General features: G+C 40.1%; 7 protein-coding genes across 7 annotated transcripts; 1 reads left to right on the forward strand and 6 right to left on the reverse strand.

Moving 5' to 3' along the window:
• Nucleotides 1-70: 70 nt before the first annotated feature.
• LOC135620280 (hevamine-A-like) lies at nucleotides 71-1,081 on the reverse strand (the record flags this gene model as incomplete). Its single annotated transcript, XM_065123115.1, has 1 exon — nucleotides 71-1,081. A coding segment is annotated over one exon (885 nt), but the record flags the coding sequence as incomplete, so codon positions are not given.
• A 3,577-nt stretch (nucleotides 1,082-4,658) lies between these two features.
• LOC135620281 (hevamine-A-like) lies at nucleotides 4,659-6,211 on the reverse strand. Its single transcript, XM_065123116.1, has 2 exons — nucleotides 5,135-6,211; nucleotides 4,659-4,881 (listed from the first exon to the last, which is right to left on the reverse strand). Exon 1 carries the CDS (start codon nucleotides 6,133-6,135, stop codon nucleotides 5,179-5,181), a length of 957 nt encoding a protein of 318 aa, XP_064979188.1. The 5' UTR covers nucleotides 6,136-6,211; the 3' UTR covers nucleotides 4,659-4,881; nucleotides 5,135-5,178.
• A 1,941-nt stretch (nucleotides 6,212-8,152) lies between these two features.
• LOC103995654 (hevamine-A) lies at nucleotides 8,153-9,434 on the reverse strand. The gene has a single exon (XM_009416297.3). The coding sequence runs from the start codon at nucleotides 9,290-9,292 to the stop codon at nucleotides 8,825-8,827; it is 468 nt and encodes a 155-aa protein (XP_009414572.2). The 5' UTR covers nucleotides 9,293-9,434; the 3' UTR covers nucleotides 8,153-8,824.
• LOC135620454 (acidic endochitinase-like) lies at nucleotides 8,336-8,728 on the reverse strand. Its single transcript, XM_065123379.1, has one exon. It carries the CDS (start codon nucleotides 8,726-8,728, stop codon nucleotides 8,336-8,338), a length of 393 nt encoding a protein of 130 aa, XP_064979451.1.
• A 1,666-nt stretch (nucleotides 9,435-11,100) lies between the features above and the next one.
• LOC103995653 (hevamine-A) lies at nucleotides 11,101-12,257 on the forward strand. The gene has a single exon (XM_065123117.1). It carries the CDS (start codon nucleotides 11,116-11,118, stop codon nucleotides 12,130-12,132), a length of 1,017 nt encoding a protein of 338 aa, XP_064979189.1. The 5' UTR covers nucleotides 11,101-11,115; the 3' UTR covers nucleotides 12,133-12,257.
• A 753-nt stretch (nucleotides 12,258-13,010) lies between these two features.
• Nucleotides 13,011-13,646, reverse strand: LOC135620455 (hevamine-A-like). The gene has a single exon (XM_065123380.1). The coding sequence runs from the start codon at nucleotides 13,644-13,646 to the stop codon at nucleotides 13,011-13,013; it is 636 nt and encodes a 211-aa protein (XP_064979452.1).
• A 3,532-nt stretch (nucleotides 13,647-17,178) lies between these two features.
• LOC103995651 (hevamine-A-like) lies at nucleotides 17,179-18,231 on the reverse strand. The gene has a single exon (XM_009416294.3). The coding sequence runs from the start codon at nucleotides 18,194-18,196 to the stop codon at nucleotides 17,246-17,248; it is 951 nt and encodes a 316-aa protein (XP_009414569.2). The 5' UTR covers nucleotides 18,197-18,231; the 3' UTR covers nucleotides 17,179-17,245.
• Nucleotides 18,232-19,150: the final 919 nt, after the last annotated feature.

A 19,150-nucleotide genomic window follows, 5' to 3' on the forward strand; every position in this document is an offset into this window, starting at 1 on the left:
ATCGAAGATTGTGCGAGACCTACCTAAATTACACGTAGTAGGTTCAAACAATATTATTTATAACGAGGAATTCACCAACACTGGTATTTATTTTATTGATGGAGAATATTACACGTAGTACACAGGAGATTACACGTAGTCCATACGAGACATTTTACGTAGGCGCTTACTTAGTCCCGATTAACGAAGAAGCATATTAGTTCACTGATACAGTTCCGTTCTTCATCGATGGCTCAATCCCCATTGTCAAAGGACACACGGAGTCATTCACCTGAGGACTATATCCATTGCGCACGTCATAGTATCTGCTCCATAGCATAACTCCCCCGTACTTGGGCGAACTCTTGACGAAGGGAAGAACGGTGTTTATGAGGTCATCAGGTGTGACATAGCCACTTCCAGCAGCCTCAGGAGAAGCAGGCAGTCCCAGGAACACCTTGCTTACGCTCGTGGAAGTCCACTGGTTCCATGCCTGAAGAAAGGTGCCAACGTTGTTGGGGGAGAACTCGCAGTAGTTGTCGTAGAACTGCACCCACACGTAGTCGAAGAGACCGGTGTCGATTGCAGCTTGAAGGTAATAGTCGGGCATGGGGCACTGTGGAGCCGCGCTCAGGTAAATTTTCCGCTCCGGCGTGCTGTAGGCGTTCAAGTAGCGAGCAAGGTCGTCCCAGTAGAATCTGCTCCCTCTCTCGATGTCGAAGTCTATGCCATCCAAGGCGGCGTTCCCGAGGGGCCGGTCGGGGGATTCGCCGGCCAAGTAAGTGTTCCAGATGTGGGTGGCGACGATCCTGGCATCCTTCTTGGACGCCAGGCGGTAGTTGCCGTAGGCACCGCCCAGGGAGAGCATCACCTTGACGTTGTAGTCCTGCTGGCATGAGATGATGTCTCTGCTCAGGAAAGTGCAGCCTCCGAAGGTGGGGTCACAGTGGCCGGCGAGGTTCAACCGTGGAATCTTGCCGTGGCCGAACTGGTTGAGGGAGGCTATGAGGACGTACTTGTAGTAGCCGGTGGCACAGGCTTCTCGTAAGCTTCCCTCGTAGGCGTCTTGGCCCCAGTAGACTGCATTGCATGGTGAGGCATGTGTTGTGTTTTTAAATTATTTTAAATAGTGTGCGGGGAGGTGGGAACCACAACCAGTCTTGTGTTCATCTTTTTTTGGGACCGCCTCTGATATATATATATATATATATATACACACACAAGTGAGGCATGTGTTGTGTTTTTAAATTATTTTGTTTTTCAAAGTGTTAATGTTTTTATTATTTTCAAATCGTACTCATATTTTGAATAATCATCAAAATATTTATTAAAACATTTTCATCATCATAATAAAAAGACTATAAAATATACTTTAAAATATTATAAATAATATAAAATTCAAGCTTAAAATTTTGATATTGTAATGATATATAAGTAATGACAAATAAAGAGATAAAATACGACGTCACATATAGTGTTCTTTTCTAAATAATTTTATAATATTTTTAATACATCAAGAAAGATACTGCAATGTTGTTAAAAAATATCATAAATGGTCCTAATAAAATAAAATAAAAATATTACAAACTATTTGAGATTCAAATAAGTATTTATAATCGTCGAAGAAAGGAGTTGGGGAGGTGTGACCACAACCACATGAGTTGTAATTATTTGTTGCCGTGATTATTTTTATTTTTGCCTCAAATTTGCGTGGTAGTGATTTTTTCTGTAGTAGATTTTGCAATGGGTGGAGGATTCGGAAGGCGTCGGCACAAACAAGCTAAGCATCTCATGGTTCACGAGTTTGTACCTTATTCAATAAACAATTTAGGGAGGCCTAACTCTTGTGCTCATCTTTTTGGGACCATTTGTCGGTTGCCTCTAAAATATTTGGAACGTGAGGTGCATGCATGCATGCATGCATGAGTTGAATATTGTTTTCCAAATCGTACTCATATTTTGAATAATCATCCAAATATTTATTGTAATGTTTTCATCATCATAATAAAAATATTATAGATTATATAAATTTACTCGTAACGTTAATCAAATTAATTTTAAATCTAAAAATAATATGATGTCAATTATAGTATTTTTTTAATAATTTTATATTAATTTTAGTAAATTAATAAAAAAAATTATAATACTATTTAAAAATCATAAATAAGCCTAATAAAATCAAATAAAAAATACTAGAAACTATTTGATATATCATACTATGATTCAAATAAGTATTTATAATAATTTAAAAACACTGTAAATATTTTGAAATGGACTCCTAAGCTCAATCAAACTAATTTTGAAGTCCAAAAATTATATTATAATGGTTTACCATAATCAAAGAGAGATAATATGATATAACTACTATGATATAATATCATTAACCTTAATATAATATAACTACTATACTATAATATAATATAACCTCAATAAAAAAATAATATAGTATCATTAAAAACTTCTATAAATTATTCAAATAAAAATGCTAAAATTATCTCACATAACATTTAATACATCAAATAATAACACTAAAACACATCAGATCATTCATTAATATGAAAAAATAGAAATAAATAATAAAATATAAATTCTTTTAATGATGAAATCAATTAATAAAGTTATGATCTAATCAGCGTTTAAATGACGTAGAACTAATTTCTATCCTTCGAAGACAAGTAAATTGAAGTAGGAGAATTAGACGTTGGGTCGGAATGAATTATATCAAAGATTGAACATCAAACCGAAGGATTGTTCGACGTGTCCAAAGATAAATTGTGTTGTGAGTTTGGGCATTGGGCCAGAAGGATCGAACATTATACCAAGAAAATTGGATGTTACGGGAGGTCAACATGTCGATAGATCAGACAATACGCCAAAGGAGATGACGATACGCTGAAGGTTCGGATGAAATGTCAAATGAACCAATGACATGTCAGACAATATAAAATTTGACATGCCAGACAATATAAAATTCATGTTTGTAATTGTTTGTGTTTTGATCAAAATAGTTTAGATTTTAATCGAGTTAGTTTTAGGTGTAACCATGTCAAATTAATTAGAGGCCTATTGGGTTGGAATAAGGGCTGAATTAAGCTTGTTGGAAGGCCAATTTAGTAACCTGAAGTTGGGCTAGGCGGTGGCACTACCGGGCTAGGCGGTAGAACAGCCTATAAGCTGGAAAGTATGAAATGTACTTTTCTAGAAAACCTAATGGTGATATCGGCCAGACCGGCGGTGACATGGTCAGAACTCAATTTTTGAGATCGTGTCAAGCGATGATACTGTAGGTGGTGGTACCGCTAGTGCACAGGCTGTCAAGCGATGGTACCGCCCAATGTAAGCAATGGTTCCGCTAATACCCCAAAAGCTTGGGGATTTAAATTTTTAGCTCTATTTTCGAAGCGATTTGGGACTTATAAATACCTCACTCATATTTGTTGGGTGTACGAAGAAAAGAGAATGAAAACATATAATTTGGAGTGTGTAAACTCTATAAAAAAGTTAAGTCCCCTACTGCTTGAGCTTAGAGGTTATTCTAAGGGAGGTGTATGAGTATTTTTTTATAAAAGAGGGTTGTAAATGTTTTTGAGCCTGTGAAAAGGTGAAAGAGTTATAATAAGGATAGTTGATCTTCGTCGATTAGAAAAAAGATAGGTAGTGAAAGCCAATGACCTCGAGTGAAAATGAATCGAGAGTAGATATTGATCGCAACGATCGAACAACTATAAATCCCGTGTGCATTCATTTTATACTTTTCATTATTATTTCTTATTGATCTAATTGCTCACTACTTTTACTCTCATTGCAAGTTAAACGTATTTTCGGTACAGGTTTGATCGAACAAAAAATTTAAATTATTTTAACTTTTTAAAAGCATTAATTCATCTTATCTTAATTTTTTTTTTATGATCCTAACAAATGATAATAATAAAATATATAAAAAAATCTTTAGTACAATGTCTCGTATAAATCATGCATGATTTTTACTCAATCTCATCCCCATGAGAAAAGACTCTTATAATACTTAAAAATATTTTTCTTCCACACCACATCCGAAAACGGTGAGATATATAAAAAATATATGATAATTAAATTCTTACTTATTCGGAATTTGAATTTTATAAGTAGATATTTTTTAAGCTCAGATTTTTTTCTCAAGCAACTGATCCTTCAAACACAAAATCTATTTTTAATAAAAAATCGTAAAAGATAATTGACAAGAGGAAGCTTGAAATGTTTGCCGAGACTCGATGGCGTTCTTTTGATGGTGACTCGCATGTCCTTTGTGCAGCGTTAGTTTGATGGACTACTCCGCAGTAGTAAGTCCAAAATCCAAAAGGACAAACAACGGAAGAATCAACAAGATTTTGGGGCCATTTGAGGTGTCTCCAAAAGAGTGGGAGGTAATCGGTCGTAGTTTTATTATTTTAATGCTATTAATTTTTGTCAGTGATCAATACATATATCGATTGGTGTCTTATGAGAACACCGGAGAAGAGGACATATGTATGACGAGGATCTTCGCTGGCATGATCTTTGTTATATTATGAGAAGAGGACATATGCATAGACGCAGTTAGCTTACATAGTTCCGGTTGACATGGATGGGAGGCATACGGTGAGACACAGACCATATACGGATTACATACGGAACGCCATACCGTTTTCACATACGCAGTTCAGACCATCATGAAAGGCCTCACCAGCATAGACAAGATGGAGGACTGACGATCCCAGCACACACAATTCTTAACCTCAGAACTGTTGCCGTAGAGAACGTCGTCGTGGTATCAGCGGATACGCAGTCTTCTTCCGGTGAGTGCAAGTAGCAGCGGCAACGCTGGTGATGTGTTTCAGGCCAAAAAGCAGATTGGAAAGCAGTAACCCAAAAATCTGAGAGAACCTGAAGCACCAGATGAGCATATCAGGAGCCAAAATAGCAAGAAGAAACATAGCCAGAAACCTGCTGATATGTACAAGAATTCTGTACATATAATAATGTGACATGTCTTAAGATCTATTACTGCCATAATCATTAGTAATGAAAATAAATGAGGATCTCACCAACATAGATGTTTATTTTATTGATGGAGAGAATACTACACGTAGTACGTAGGAGACTTAGTACATAAGAGACATTATACGTAGTCACTTACCTAGTCCCCATTAACAAGGAAGCAGATTAGCTCACTGAGACGGTTCAAACCTTCATCAAAGGCTTAATCCGCATAGTCGAAGTAAAGGACACATCATTAGGACACACGTAGTCCTTCACCTGAGCACTATAGTTATTGAGCCCGTCATAGTATCTGCTCCATAGCATAATTCCTCCGTACTTGTCCGAGTCCTTGACGAGGGGAAGCACTATATTTATGAGGTCATCAGGTGTGACGTAGCCACTTCCGGCTGCGGCAGGAGAAGCAGGGAGTCCGAGGAACACCTTGCCTACGCTCGTGGAAGTCCACTGGTTCCATACCTGAACAAAGGTGTCAACGGTGCTGGGGGAGTACTGGCAGTAGTTGTTGTAGAACTGCACCCACAGGTAGTCGAAGAGACCGGTGTCGATCGCAGTTTGAAGGTAATAGTCGGGTTTGGGGCACTGTGGCGCCGCGCTCAGGTAAACTTTCTGCTCCGGCGTGCTGTAGGCGTTCAAGAAGCGAGCAAGGTCGTCCCAGTGGTCTTTGCTCCCTCCCTCGATGTCGAAGTCCACGCCATCCAAGACGGCGTCCCCGAGGGGCCGGTTGGGGGATGAGCCGCCCAAGAAATTGTCCCAGATGTAGGCGGCGACCTCCCGGGCATCCTCCTCGGACACCAGGCGGTAACTGCCGATGCCACCGCCGAGGGAGAGCATCACCTTGACGTTGTACTCCTGCTGGCATGAGATGATGTCGTTGCTCAGGAAAGTGCAGCCGCCGGTGTTGGGGTCACAGTGGCCGGCGAGGTTCATCTGTGGCATCTGGCCGCCGCCGAACTGGTTGAGGAAGGCTATGAGGACGTACTTGTAGTAGCCGGTGGCACAGGCTTCTCGTAAGCCTCCCTCGTTGCCGTTTTGGCCCCAGTAGACTGCAATGCATGGTTCGGCACGCAGTCTTCCGGCGAGTGCAAGTAGCAAGCACGCTGCTAGTAGTAGCGGCGATGCTGGTGATCGGATCGCCATGTCGAACCAGGAGGCTGTTGCTCTACGTACACACAACCAAAAGAAGGCAAGCTTGGGATAGTGTGTGATGATGAAGGCGGCCACGAGGCTCCCTTTATACAGTGAAGAAAGAGAGTGGTGGTGGTGGAACCACAACCGGTCTTGTGTTTATCTTTTTGGGACCGTACATGGTTGCCTCAAAAATATATATAACGTGAGGCACAATAAGTATTTTAATAGTCTTTTTTTTTTTCTTTCTTCTAAGTACTCATGTTTTTATTATTTTCAAATCGTACTCATATTTTGAATAATCATCAAAATATTTATTATAATATTTTCATCATCATAATAAAAAAATACAATAAAAATTTAATCAAACCAATTTTAAGTCTAAAAATTTAATATCTTAATAATATATGAGTAACGATAACCAAAAAAATAAAATATGATGTTACTTATTTTTTTTAATAATTTTATAATATTTTTAGTTCATCAACAAATTTATTAGTGTTATTAAAAATATTGTAAATAATCCTAATAATAGAAAGTATTTGATATCATACTATGATTTAAATGGATATTTATAATAGTTTAAAATTAACATCACTCAAATAGGGATAAAAAATGGATATATTAAAGTGCTTTGATCATCACAATAAAAATACTGGAAAATATATCTAAAAATATTATAAATATTTCAGATGGATTATTGACCTCAATCAAACTCATTACAACCCTAAAAACAGTATCATACTGGTCTAGGAGCGATGACAATTGGAGAAACAAATTATCATGTCACTTATGGCATTTTCCAATAATTTTACAGTGTTTTCAATACCTCAATAAAAAATAATATTACTAAAAAAATATTATTTAAATTAAAATTTTTCATTTTATATATTATTCAAATTAAAAAAATTTGATGAAATAATAGCAATAGCCTAAAAATGTTATTACTATGCAAAAAAAATTACCATGGATTGATGAAGAATATTTTATATATTATTTTAAATTAAAAAAATATTATTATAAAAGGAAAAAAAATATCAAAACATAGTTATTTTTTATTAAAATAATTTTTGTATCATATAAATTATCGTTGAAGAAAGGAGTTGGGGAGGTGTGTGACCACAACCTCGCTCGTGTTTATCTTTGCCTCTGATTTATCTCGAACAAAGTGTTTAGGGAGTGGTGATCGCGTGCATGAGTTGCATTTATTTTTGCCTCAATTTTTACGTGGCATTAATTTCTTTTGTATTGGATTTTGCAAAGGGTGGAGGATTCTTTCGGAAGGCAATGAGCACAAACATCTAAGCATCTCATGTTTCACGTGTTTGTCGTTCTAATCGTTTGCGACGATCGGAGCCTTAATTGAGTAAAGAATTTGGGGAGGTGTAACTCTCGTGCTTATCTTTTTGGGATCGTAGCCCGTTGCCTCTAAAATATTTGGAACGTGAGGTGCATGCATGAGTTATATATTTATTTTTTTGGTTTTATTGTTTTCAAATCGTACTCATATTTTGAATAATCATCAAAATATTTATTATAATACGTTCATCATTATAATAAAAATAATTATAACAATCTACTTAAAAAAATTATAAAATGATATAAATGGACTCGTAATCTTACGAAAACCATGAGATATATAAAATATTTCTAAAATAATTAAAATGTTAATTTATAAAGACTTTTAATTTCTACAAGTAGATTTTTTTAATCTCAGATTTTTTTTTTCTCAAGGAACTAATCCTTTTTAATTAAAAATTCTAAAAGATAATTGACAAGAGGAAGCTTGAGATGTTTGCTGAGACTCGATGGTGTTCCTTTGATGGACTCTTCCGCAGTAGTAAGTCCAAAATTCAAAAGGACAAAGAACGGAAGATTCAAGAAGATTTTGGGGTGTTTGAGGTCTCCCAAAAAGATTGGCAGGCAATTGGTCGTAGTCTTATTATTTTAATGCTATTCATTTTTGTCAGTGATCAATACATATATCGATTGGTGTCTTATGAGAACACCGGAGAAGAGGACGTATGCATGATGAGGATCTTCACTGACACCATCTTTATTATATTATGAGAAGAGGACATATGCATAGATTACATGATACGCAGTTAGCTTACATAGTTCCGGTTGACATGGATGGGAGACATACGATGAGACAGACACAGACCATATACGGATTACATACGCAACGCCATACCGTTTTCACATACGCAGTTCAGACCATCATGGAAGGCCTCACCAGCATGGACAAGATGGAGGACAGACGATCCGAGCACACATAGTTCTTAACCTCGGAACTGTAGCCATAGAGAACGTCGTGGTATCTATTCCACAGCATAATTCCTCCATACTTCTCTGACCTCTTCACGATGGGAAGAACTTGAGTAACGAGCTCGGCGGGCCTAACGAAGCCACCTCCAGCCGCCTGAGAAGAAGCAGGGAGTCCGAGGAACACCTTGGTTACGTTCATGGAGGTCCATCGGTTCCATATCTGTTCAAAGGTGGCCGCGTTGTCGGAGGAGTACTGGCAGTAGTTGTTGTAGAACTGCACCCACAGGTAGTCGAAGAGACCGGTGTCGATCGCAGGATGAAGGAAATAGTCGGGCATGGGGCACTGTGGAGCCGCGCTCAGGTGAATTTTCCGCTCCGGCGTGCTGTAGGCCTTCAAGTAGCGAGCAAGGTCTTCCCAGTGGTCTCTGCTCCCTCACTCGATGTCGAAGTCGACGCCGTCCAACACGGCGTTCCCGAGGGGCCGGTTGGAGGAAGAGCCGCCCAAGAAACTGTTGTAGATGTAGCGGGCGACCTCCCTGGCTTCCTCCTTGGACACCAGGCGGTAGTTGCCGATGGCGCCTCCCAGGGAGAGCATCACCTTGACGTTGTAATCCCTCTGGCACGAGACGATGTCGTTGCTCAGGAAAGTGCAGCCGTTGGTGTTGGGGTCACAATGGCCGGCGAGGTTCAGCTGCGGCTCTTGGTTGCCGCAGAACTGGTTGAAGAAGGCTATGAGGACGTACTTGTAGTTGCCAGTGGCACAGGCTTCTCGTAAGCCTCCCTCGTAGCCGTTTTGGCCCCAGTAGACCGCGATGCATGGTTCGGCACGCAGTCTTCCGGTGAGTGCAAGTAGCAGGCACGCTGCTAGTAGCAGCGGCAACGCTGGTGATCGGATCGCCATGTAGAACCAGGAGCTTGGGGTGGTGTGTCATGAACAAGGAAGGCCATGGCACTCCCTTGTATAGGTGCCGGGGGTGAGGCTGGCCCTCTGTTCCTGCACACACATTGCGCTTGGATAACTCTAGAAAGAGTAAAGATTGCAAGATATGGAATCAAGTTCGATATTAATCCTCCTTAGAACAATATTATATAGTCTACAAATAACTCCGATAAATCTGTGAACTTTATTTTTATGTAGTTTGATAGTCTACACATGGATTCTAATCAAATCAAACTAATCGCCAGAACAAATAGCAATAGATGACACCTCCAACAACACCAAAAGTGTTCTTGCATTTTCGTTTGTCAGGTTCTCTTTGGATTGCGAACTTTGTGGACGGTCCATAAAAAACCAGCAAGATTTATAATATTTTTTTATCATTAATTATTTTTTACGATATTTTTTTATTAATAAAAAGTATTATTTATAAACTAATCAAATTTATTTTTATTAACAAATTATCATTGATTAAAGAACTTGATAATGAATCGGAGTGACTTTATAGGGCTGTAGTCCGACTCATCTAACGATGATGAGACAAATCCATCGTACGTTCTCATGAACACCTATGCGATTCTAAGTGATCTACAAGTGCGACTCGATCGACACTCATCAAAGAACGGTGCTCATCTCCTATCGTGAAAAAGAGGTCTACAACAACGCTTATACGGAGATAAAGAAACGACAGACACACTATGACGTGCATAGGTTTATATGGTCACGGCTTGGATTACCACAGATTCCAAGACTTGGATTTGGGACTTTGCGCATAGGTTTGTATGGAACGGAGGGATCACGGTGGTCGTCTGTTCCTACACATACCATGCGCTCGGAACGAAGTTGACGGTTCACGTTCTTCCACCATCGCAAATATTATACAGATAGATAGTTTGTGGAGCCCCACAAGATACGCCAAAGAAATGTCATGTGTAGCACCCACCCAAGTCAAACAAAGCGTCAAGACATGGAATGCTCTTTGAGAACCGACGGAGTTTGCGGTGACACCTCAGAGGTCCTTTGGGCAATGATCCGTTTGATCTTGGTAATGCTTGTTGAGACTCGATGGTGTGGTTTTGATGGCGACTCGCGAGTCCCAAATCCAACTCTCGGGATGTGTGGTGCGAAGCCACTCGATTACATGATTTCTTTTCTATTATTAGGTTATTATTATTTATTTCTATCTTTCTATTCTTTTGTGTTCTAAAAAAAGAAATCTCGCTGTTTTAACCCTCCCTCTATAGTATTATGAAGAAACAATCAATCAGTCAATCTTGATATGTTGAGACTCGATGGTGTTTTTGATGGACCAAACACAAGAACATTTGGTGCTGTTCGAGGTGTCCATGGAACATTGGGTTTAGATATATAATTGGAAATAGCTTCATGATTTTAATGCTATTTGTTATTGTCAGTGTTATCATATTGCTTCGATGTTCTTCTAGCACATTTTAGAGACCTCACGTCGTCGTCGTCCGAGTTAAAGACGGGTCTGCAACACTAATAATTATTCCCTGTTGTCTGACATAAGTGTTTTGACGCTTTGTATGATTTGGGTGGGTGCTACTTACCACCATTGCTAATTTATCTATCGATCTACCACTGAGCGAAGGACTAATATCCATTTCTTTGTAGGCTGTATAATATTTGCAATGGTGGACGAACGTGAATCGTCAACTTGATTCCATATCTTACCACCTTTGCTCTTTCTAGAGATATCCAAGCGCATTGTATGTGTAGGAATAGAGGACCAATTTGATCTGTGTGTTTCTATATAAGGGACTGCCATGGCCTTGTTCATGACACACCATCCCAAGCTTGCCTCGCCAACAGCCTCCTGGTTCACCATGGCGATCCGATCACCAGCGTTGTCGCTGCTACTAGCAGCGTGCCTGCTACTTGCACTCGCCGGAAGACTGCGTGCCGAACCATGCATTGCAGTCTACTGGGGCCAAAACGGCTTCGAGGGAGGCTTACGAGAAGCCTGTGCCACCGGCTACTACAAGTACGTCCTCATAGCCTTCCTCAACCAGTTCGGCAACGGCCAGATTCCACAGATGAACCTCGCCGGCCACTGTGACCCCAACAACGGCGGCTGCACTTTCCTGAGCAGCGACATCATCTCATGCCAGCAGGACTACAACGTCAAGGTGATGCTCTCCCTCGGCGGTGGCATCGGCAGCTACCGCCTGGCGTCCAAGGAGGATGCCAGGGAGGTCGCCCACTACATCTATAACAGTTTCTTGGGCGGCTCTTCCTCCAACCGGCCTCTCGGGAACGCCGTGTTGGACGGCGTAGACTTCGACATCGAGGGAGGGAGCAGAAACCACTGGGACGACCTTGCTCGCAACTTGAAGGCCTACAGCACGCCGGAGCAGAAAGTTCACCTGAGCGCGGCTCCACAGTGCCCCATGCCCGACTATTTCCTTCAACCTGCGATCGACACCGGTCTCTTCGACTACCTGTGGGTGCAGTTCTACAACAACTTCTGCCAGTACTCCTCCGGCAACGCGGTCACCTTTGAACAGATATGGAACCAGTGGGTTTCCGCAAACGTAAGCAAGGTGTTCCTCGGCCTCCCTGCTTCTCCTCAGGCGGCTGGAAGTGGCTTCGTCACACCCGACGAGCTCATAGATAGCGTTCTTCCCATCGTCAAGCGCTCAGAGAAGTATGGAGGAATTATGCTATGGAGCAGATACCACGACGTTATCTATGGCTTCAGTCCTCAGGTAAAGAACCATGTGTGTCGCGATCGTATGGCCTCCCTCTTGTCCATGCGGGTGAGGCCCTTCATGAAGGTTTGAACTGCGCACGTATGCTACTATGGTATGAGTGTGTCGTATGTGTTCCTGAGATCTACGGTCATCCATGTACTGTGTGTACGTGGTGTTGTCTAATAATATAATAAAGATCTCTCTGGTAGTGATAATTCTCATGCGCATATATATATATATATATATATATATATATATATATAACCCTTATTGTCATGTCTTTTATAACCCTTATTGGATCTGCTAAAGTTAAGCAACACAAAGAAAAGACCTATATTGGATCTGAAGTATCAGAATGACACCAAAATAATGAAGCCCATATAACATGGGAGAAGTGTGGTTAAACTATTAGAGCAATGGTAAAGAAATAATAGTAAAACTGATAAAAAAAAATCTAATCAAATATTAAATGAATGATTAAAAAAATGAAAAGAAATCCGATGGTATAAATCATTGTCCTAACGTGAATTCCAATCCTTTCGTGTCGGTATAGGTAGAAAATCTATTCTCGTTGTCCAAATGAAGGATCTAAGAAAAGATTCGAAGAATCCTAAAGACACGAATCGTTATTATTATAATCATGCATTGTTGTTGTTATTATTATTGGAAATAACCATGCGTATATACTTTGAGAAAATATTATGATGGGGACATATCATTATGCAATCACAGCAGGTGTTTACGCTATAGTTAGTGATAGCGTCAGAGTATCGGTTCCACAACATAATTCCTCCATACTTATCGCAATGTTTGATGATGGGAATAACTATGTTTACGAGGTCCTCAGGTGTGACGCAGTCATTTCTGCGATGAACAGTGAGTCCGAGGAACACCTTGCTTGCGTTCATGGAAGCCCACTGGTTGCATATCCGAACAAAGGTGTCAACGTCGCAGAGGGAGCACTGGCTTTAGATGTCGCAGAACTGCACCCACAGGTAGTCGAAGAGACCGGTGTCGATCGCAGTTTGAAGGTAATAGTCGGGCATGCAGCAGTCTGTTGCCGCGCTCAGGTAAACTTTCTGCCCCGGCGTGCTGTAGGCCTTCAAGTAGCGAACAAGGTCGTCCCAGTGGTCTCTGCTCCCTCCCTCGATGTCGAAGTCTACCCCGTCCAACACGGCGTTCCCGAGGGGCCGGTTGGGGGATGAGCCGCCCAAGAAATTGTCCCAGATGTAGGCGGCGACATCCCTGGCATCCTCCTTGGACACCAGGTGGTAGTTGCCGATGGCACCGCCCAGGGAGAGCATCACCGTGACGTTGTAGTCCTGCTGGCATGAGATTATGTCGTTGCTCAGGAAAGTGCAGCCGCCGCTGTTGGGGTCACAGTGGCCGGCGAGGTTCAACCGTGGAATCTGGCCGTTGCCGAACTGGTTGAGGAAGGCTATTAGGACGTACTTGTAGTTGCCGGTGGCACAAGCTTCTCGTAAGCTTCCCTCGTTGCCATTTTGACCCCAGTAGACTCCAATACATGATTCAGCATGCAGTCTTCCTGTGATTGCAAGTAATAGGCACAGGACTGCTACTAGCAGTGGTGATAAGCTCGCCATATTGAACCACGAGGATGTTGCTCTCTTCCTTCCTTCCTTCGCAGAACTAATCCATGGCATACTACTCTCTTATATAGGAAAAGTGGATAAGATGAGACTCTCCCCTGTTGCTGTACATGCGCGCATGCATACAGTTCGATTGTCCAAGTCTCTTGTCCTTTGATTCCAACATCTACATCGAACAGTCAGTAAGTAACAGTCATCGTTTTGATTTTGGATCTTGGGAAGGGTGGATATATACACACGAGATCAGCATTGAACAAAGGACTTGCAAAGCTGATTAGGATAACAGAGAGAACTCACGTTTATTTTCTTTTGGATTTTGGACTCTTTTGAGAGGGAAGGTAGAGAACCTAGCTATTATTTGAACGAAGGACAAAGAGTTGGTATCCCATGCATGCACCTCAAGATGTCACCCTTTTCTTCTCAGTGTTATCATGTTACCTCAAAGTCGTAAAGATATAATTGTGTCCAATAATAATAATAATAATAATATAATAATAATAATAATAATAATATTGGTAAATATTTCTGGCTCAAAGGGAACACTCCAAGAACAGAAAAAATAAACCTTTCTATGTCTCTTAAATGATAAAATCAAATTATGCGCACAGGTCTCCCACCACTTGTTAGAGCGGGTCCTAGAAGATTTACGTGGTTCGATCAATTAACCTACATCCATGGACGAAGAAGGAGCAAAACATTACTATAAAAAGATTATTATAAATGCCTTAGAAAGATGTTCATAGGCCATAAAACACTGAAAACTATTGAACAAGAAAAGTCTAAAGTAAACAATTAGATTTTCTTATGGTGTATCTGACTTTAAAGCTCAGACCCTTATTTATAGTTACAATAGGAGATAATAAGCTTGGTTTTCCCGATGTGGGACTATGTGGGGCTTACCAAACTAACAAATCTCCACCTTGGCATGTCCCAACAAAACTTGCTCCACCTTCCTGAAATAATCGTCAATGAAAGTCAACATATACCTGGCACCACTCTTAGACTGAACACGAGCTAGACCCCAAAGCTCTGAATGAATATAGTCAAGAGTACCTTTTATTTTGTGAACTGCCGAAGAATTGAAGCTAACTCTTTTCTACTTCCCAAAAATGCAGTGTTCACAGAAATCCAGTGGCCTAGTACTCTGTCCGCAAAGTTGACCTCTTTTGCTTAATATGCTTAAATTTTTTTTCGCTCATATGACCCAAACGCATATGTCATAATTTGGTGATGTCAGAATCAGATAATGATGATGACGATACTACAACCGAGCCTGTAACAGTAGTTCCCTGTAAAATATACAAACTACCAAACCTACAAGCTTTCATAACAACAAGGGCACTTCTAGAAACTTTCATAACTCCACATTCAGCTGCGTATTTACATCCAAGAGCCTCTAAAGTGCCTAAAGAGATGAGATTCTTTTTTAAATTAGAAATATATCTAATATTAGTGAGCGTCCTCACAATACCATCATGTATTTTAATTCGGATTGTGCCTCTACCAACAACATCACACGCGGCATTATTGTCCATTAAAACAATTCCACCATTACAAGATTTATATGTGAAAAACAAATCTCTATTAGAACACATGTGATAAAAACAACCCGAATCTAAAATCCATTCAGTTTTAGACCTTGTCCTGTCATTAGTAGCAAAGAAAATATTTCCAACATTCTCATCAGCTGCTACGATGGGTTCAGCAGATTCAGTAGTTTTCTCAATATTTTTTTCCTTTTGCTTTAATTTATTTTTTAATTTAAAGTAATCAATCTTAATGTGCCCCATTTTATGACAATATCTATACTCCAAATTTCTATGTCTCGATTTAGATCTAGATTTAGATCATTATTGTCAATTCTTTTTTATCCATTCTACCTCTGACAATTAGACCTTCAGCTTGATTTCCTCTACTTTCCCCAGTGATATTCCTGTCTATCTACTCCATCTTGAGTTGCCACATGTCGAAGTTGACATTTCTATCGAATTTCTCGACAACGATCTTTGTTATTATCATCGTTACCAAAAGATCTCGAAACCAGGCTCTGATACCAGTTTGTTAGAGCTGGCCTCAGGAAATTTTACCAAAAGAATAATTTGGTAACCCAATGACAATAAAGAAGAAAAATAAAAGAGACAAGAAGACCAGATTTACATGGTTCGGTCAATTGACCTACATCCATGGACGAAGGAGGAGCAAAGCACTACTATAAAAAGACTATTTCAAATGCCTTAGAAAGATATTCCTAGACTATAAAACATCGAAAACCATTGAACAAGAAAACTCTAAAGCAAACAATTAGGTTTTCTTATGGTGTATCTGACTTGCGTGGGAGGGGGGGGGGGGGGGGGGGGGGGGGGGGGGGTGAGGGATCGGGAGTTGCCACGATTCATTTATCAGTTAGATTGATCAAGACCAAGGGGCGTGGGAGGGGGGGGGGGGAGGGATCGGGAGTTGCCACCACTGATTAAAAAAAACGTGAGATGCACCCGGTTCTTTGTTATTGCCATCATCTTCAACGCAATGCAACTTAGTGTGAAAGAAATGGGCGGGCTTTCTCGTGTCTTCTTCTTGGGATTTTGGACATTGCGAATAATAGAAATAGGACTCTAAATTATTGCTGAACAAAGGTGCATCTCTTAATTTTCACGTGTTTGTTTTGTGGTGTTATCTTCTTGCCATTGTCGTCATTTTTCTCCATCTCTGCTAACAAACATAACATCGCCATTAGATTCTAAAACTGCTCTCTGAAATAGATGATACCTTATATTATTCAAATTTAGTTATATATATATATATATAATTAGATTAATAAAATTAATTCAATTAACTCAGGATTAAATTCAAAAATATCATTGGTTGAGAATAATATCACATACATTCATATATTATTATTGAATCACATGCCTTGGACTTCGTGAAACCATTATAGATTTGAGGCCTGCTATATAACGAAGATAATAAGAAAATCCAATATTCTGAGAACTATTCTACGATCGCATTGGAATTAAGTGTCACACTCTGATCTGACTCAAAAATTAAGATGTTGATAATGACTAAATTAAGATGTTACAATAAGTTTCATCATTCACAGGTCTACGATGGATGTGTTCTCCTGCGTGATAATTCATTCACATATACATAATATATTTCAACGTCGTTCTTATGTTTACTTTGCACCTGTGCAATAGGAGGGACTAATGCATGCATAAACAATTGTCACTATGTTGATTATTATAATCATGCGTGGTTGTTATTATAAAAGATGAAAAGAAATCCGAACCTATAAATCATTGTCTTAACGTGAATTCTACTAATCCTCTCGTGTCGGTATATGTAGAAAATCTATACTCATTGTCCAAATGAAGGATGTAAGAATAGGTTCCTTGTTATTATAATCATGCGTGGTTGTTATTATTATTATTATTATTATTATTATTATTATTATTATTATTATTACTATTATTATTATTATTTGAGAAAATAATAAGATGGGGACATATCATTGCGCAATCACAGCAGGTGTTTATTGTATTATTAGAGGACACCACAGGCGCAGCATCATAACTGGACGCTCACACAGTTCCAGTTCACACGGCAGACGACGGCAACAAAGTAGACGCGATGGAGTACAGACGACGATCAGGGCACACGTAGTCCTTCACCCGAGCACTATAGTTATTGATCAGGTCATAGTATCTGTTCCATAGCATAATTCCTCCGTACTTCTCTGAGGGCTTGACGAGGGGAAGAACTTTATTTATGAGGTCATCAGGTGCGACGTAGCCACTTCCAGCATCAGGTGAAGCAAGGAGTCCGAGGAACACCTTGCTTACGTTTACGGAAACCCACTGGTTCCATACGTGAACAAAGGTGTCAACGTTGCTGGGGGAGTACTGACAGTAGTTGTTGTAGAACTGCACCCACAGGTAGTCCAAGAGACCGGTGTCGATCGCAGGTTGAACGTGTGCGTCTGGGAAGACGCACTGCGGAGCGGCGCTCAAGTAGACTTTCCGCTCCGGCGTATCGTAGGCCTTCAAGTAGCGAACAAGATCGTCGTAGTGAGCGGCACCCCCACTTTCGATGTCCAAGTCTACTCCGTCCAAGACGGCGTTCCCGAGGGGTCGATTGGCGGAAGAACCGCCCAAGAAATTGTTCCAGATGTAGGTGGCGACCTCCCTGGCATCCTCCTCGGACACCAGGTTGTAGTTACCTCTGGCACCGCCCAGGGAGAGCATCACCGTGACGTTGTGGTCCTGCTGGCACGAGATGATGTCGCCGCTCAGGAAAGTGCAGCCGCCGCTGTTGGGGTCACAGTGGCCGGCGAGGTTCATCTGTGGAATCCGGCCGTTGCCGAACTGGTTGAGGAAGGCTACGAGGACGTACTTGTAGTAGCCGGTGGCACAGGCTTCTCGTAAGCGTAGCTCGAAGCCGTTTTGGCCCCAGTAGACTGCGATGCATGATGGTTCGGCACGCAGTCTTCCGGTGAGTGCAAGCAACAGGCACAGGACTGCTAGTTGCAGTGGTGGCAAGCTCGCCATATCGAACCACGAGGATGCTGCTCTCTTCCTTCCTTCCTTCACACAACTAATCCATGGCATACTACTACTCTCTTATATAGGAGAAGTGGATAAGGGAGGAGACTTGTCCCCTGTTGCTGCACATGATCATGCATGTGTTTCCACTGTCTAAATATCTTGTCCTATGATTCCAATATCATGATCATCGAACAGTCATTTGTCATTATTTTGGATTTTGGATCTTGCGAAGGGTGGATATCGACACACGATATCAGTATTGAACACACGACATGGGGACATTTTTTTTTTTTTTCTTTTGAATTTTGGATTTTGAGAAAAAAAAGGTAATTTCTTTTTTTTTTTTTAAAGATAAGCGGTGAAGATATGATTCAATCTTATAATCTTACGATAAAGATAGAGATTTTTTATTTTTATTTTTATTAAAAGATAATTGGTGAAGATGTGATTCAATCTCATAATCGACAATTTCGAAGATAAAAAAAATAAAGAAGTTGGTGTTGGTTGCCTATCAATTATTGTTGGCTGTCTCTCGATTATTTGACTTGAACAAAGGACACGAGTTGATATCCCATGCATGCACCTCAAATGTTACCTTCTTCTTTCTTGTAAGTGTCGTCATGTTACCTCAAACTCATACACTATTACTTAATGGTGTCCGAGGGCTTTTTTTTTTTTTTTTTTTTTTTTGTCTTTTTTTCTTTTTGTAAGAGCATTTTTTTTTTATAATAAAGGAACAAAAAAATAGAGTAATAGAAAGATAATAATCCTATAAAATAATTAAAATAATAATAATAATAATAATAAGTTGGCTAGTTTTGACTTAAAGAAGAACACTTTCGTGAAGAACGCTCCTAGGATGAAAGTCTCTCACATGGATAATGCATCACACAATTCACGTAGGAAGAACTCAATTTTAAATTGATTTATTTTTCATTAATTACAATATTTTGTTCA

The sequence above is a fragment of the Musa acuminata genome, chromosome BXJ2-8, assembly GCF_036884655.1.
Source record: "Musa acuminata AAA Group cultivar baxijiao chromosome BXJ2-8, Cavendish_Baxijiao_AAA, whole genome shotgun sequence".
Lineage (NCBI taxonomy): Eukaryota > Viridiplantae > Streptophyta > Magnoliopsida > Zingiberales > Musaceae > Musa > Musa acuminata.